Source organism: Lottia gigantea (assembly GCF_000327385.1).
Source record: "Lottia gigantea unplaced genomic scaffold LOTGIsca_196, whole genome shotgun sequence".
Taxonomy (NCBI): Eukaryota; Metazoa; Mollusca; class Gastropoda; family Lottiidae; genus Lottia; species Lottia gigantea.
In genome coordinates this window covers 54,734-56,308 of record NW_008708384.1, presented here as the reverse complement: position 1 = coordinate 56,308, position 1,575 = coordinate 54,734, and the positions used below count along the sequence as shown (strand labels likewise).

The window sequence follows — 1,575 nt, the reverse complement described above, 5'->3', positions numbered from 1 at the left end:
TCATAGCTTCATCTATTTTTTTCATAAATTCTCCTACCATGTTTTCTGTGTCTTTGTCCGCTAGTATCTCAGTCCAGTTAATAGTCATATTATGTTGTTTTAACTTCACATAATCTGCTTTGAAATAGTTAAACTTCGCACTTTTAGAGTTCTCATATGTCACGTAACACTTAAAGTCAAAAATCAGCACATTATGATCACTGCGTCCTAACGGGTCTTGATATTCGATGTTCTGAATGTAATTTTTGTCATTTACCAAGACAAGATCCAGTAGTGATTCATCATGGTTAATACGATATCGTGTCGGTTTGTCTACCATCTGCAGAAAGTAACAGTCTCGAATACATTCCAGGAACTTCATGCAAATATTGTCTCTGGAAAACCAAGTTTCCCAGTTGATATGAGGAAAGTTGAAATCGCCATTCAGGAGTATGTGTGAATATGAGTCACCCAGTTTACTGATATTCAGGAGTAGGTCACTTAATAGGTTATGGTTTTCTTCTGATGAAAATGGACTCTTGTAGATACAACCAACTAATGGTTTATCTTTATTCACTAGGCTGATCTCTAAACATACGTATTCTTTAAATTCGTGTTTCAGGTCTAGCTCTACTGCTTTAAGCTCCTGTTTAACGTACACAATAATTCCACGTACACTGTTAGACGGAAAGCTCTCCGGGAAGATATCGAAGCCATCAATTGATAGTTCTGGTTTCGTAATACAGTATCTACTGTTTTTAGGAAGAACTTCTGTTATTATGATGTTAGGAATGGATTCGGCATTGATAAATCTGGCTTTAAACTCATTAAATTTGTTTACAAAGCTGTCAGCATTGGTATAAACACATTTAAGTTCTGATGACACATTGGTTTGATTTAAGTCATTAAAATGCTTGTCACCATTAGCTTTAAACGAATTTACATTATGTACAGTGCCAGCACTGGATATTAAGCCTCCTTTAATACTCTTACCACTCTTCTTGCCCAGGGTGGTCTTCGAACTAAGAAGAAATGGTTTCCCGATTAGTCCTTTTCTGTTTTCTCTTTTGCTTCTCTAAACATAGCTTTGTTAAGTTCCCTCTCGGACTTTGTCATATCATGGGTCACACTGATGTTGCAGAATTTGCTTCCTTCTTCTGCATTCTTCAGCTTCGACAGATTTATCATGAAACTCTTCTTGTCTTCGGTATTATTTAAACAAACTTTCATAGGCCTTGGTTTCTCTAAATCATCTGATTGTTTACCAATTTTCATCACTTTACCAATGCAGCCAGTGCTTGTGCGTAAATAATCTGCAAGTTCTTTGGCAAACAAGGTGTCTGCTTCTTTACGAGAAGAAGGAAGTCGCTCTTTGCATTCTGGTGCTCCATGAATAATAATATTTTTCTCCCTGCTGGAGCTGTCCCTAATTTCTGCTACTTTTAACTCCACAGATTTTTCAATATCAATTTTAGCTTCATTAGTGACACATGAACCAATCAACGATTTTACAATGTCATTCACTTGTTCAGCGCTTACTTTCAATTTAATTTCCGTTTCCAGATTTATCAGTCTGTTTTCCATTTTCATCATANA

The 1,575-nt window shown here is 36.1% G+C and overlaps 1 protein-coding gene across 1 annotated transcript; it reads right to left on the bottom strand.

The window, feature by feature from the left end:
- Nucleotides 1-1,023: 1,023 nt before the first annotated feature.
- On the bottom strand, nt 1,024-1,563 carry LOTGIDRAFT_174430 (hypothetical protein; the record flags this gene model as incomplete). Its single annotated transcript, XM_009053019.1, has 1 exon — nt 1,024-1,563. The coding sequence occupies one exon, from the start codon at nt 1,561-1,563 to the stop codon at nt 1,024-1,026; it is 540 nt and encodes a 179-aa protein (XP_009051267.1).
- Nucleotides 1,564-1,575: the final 12 nt, after the last annotated feature.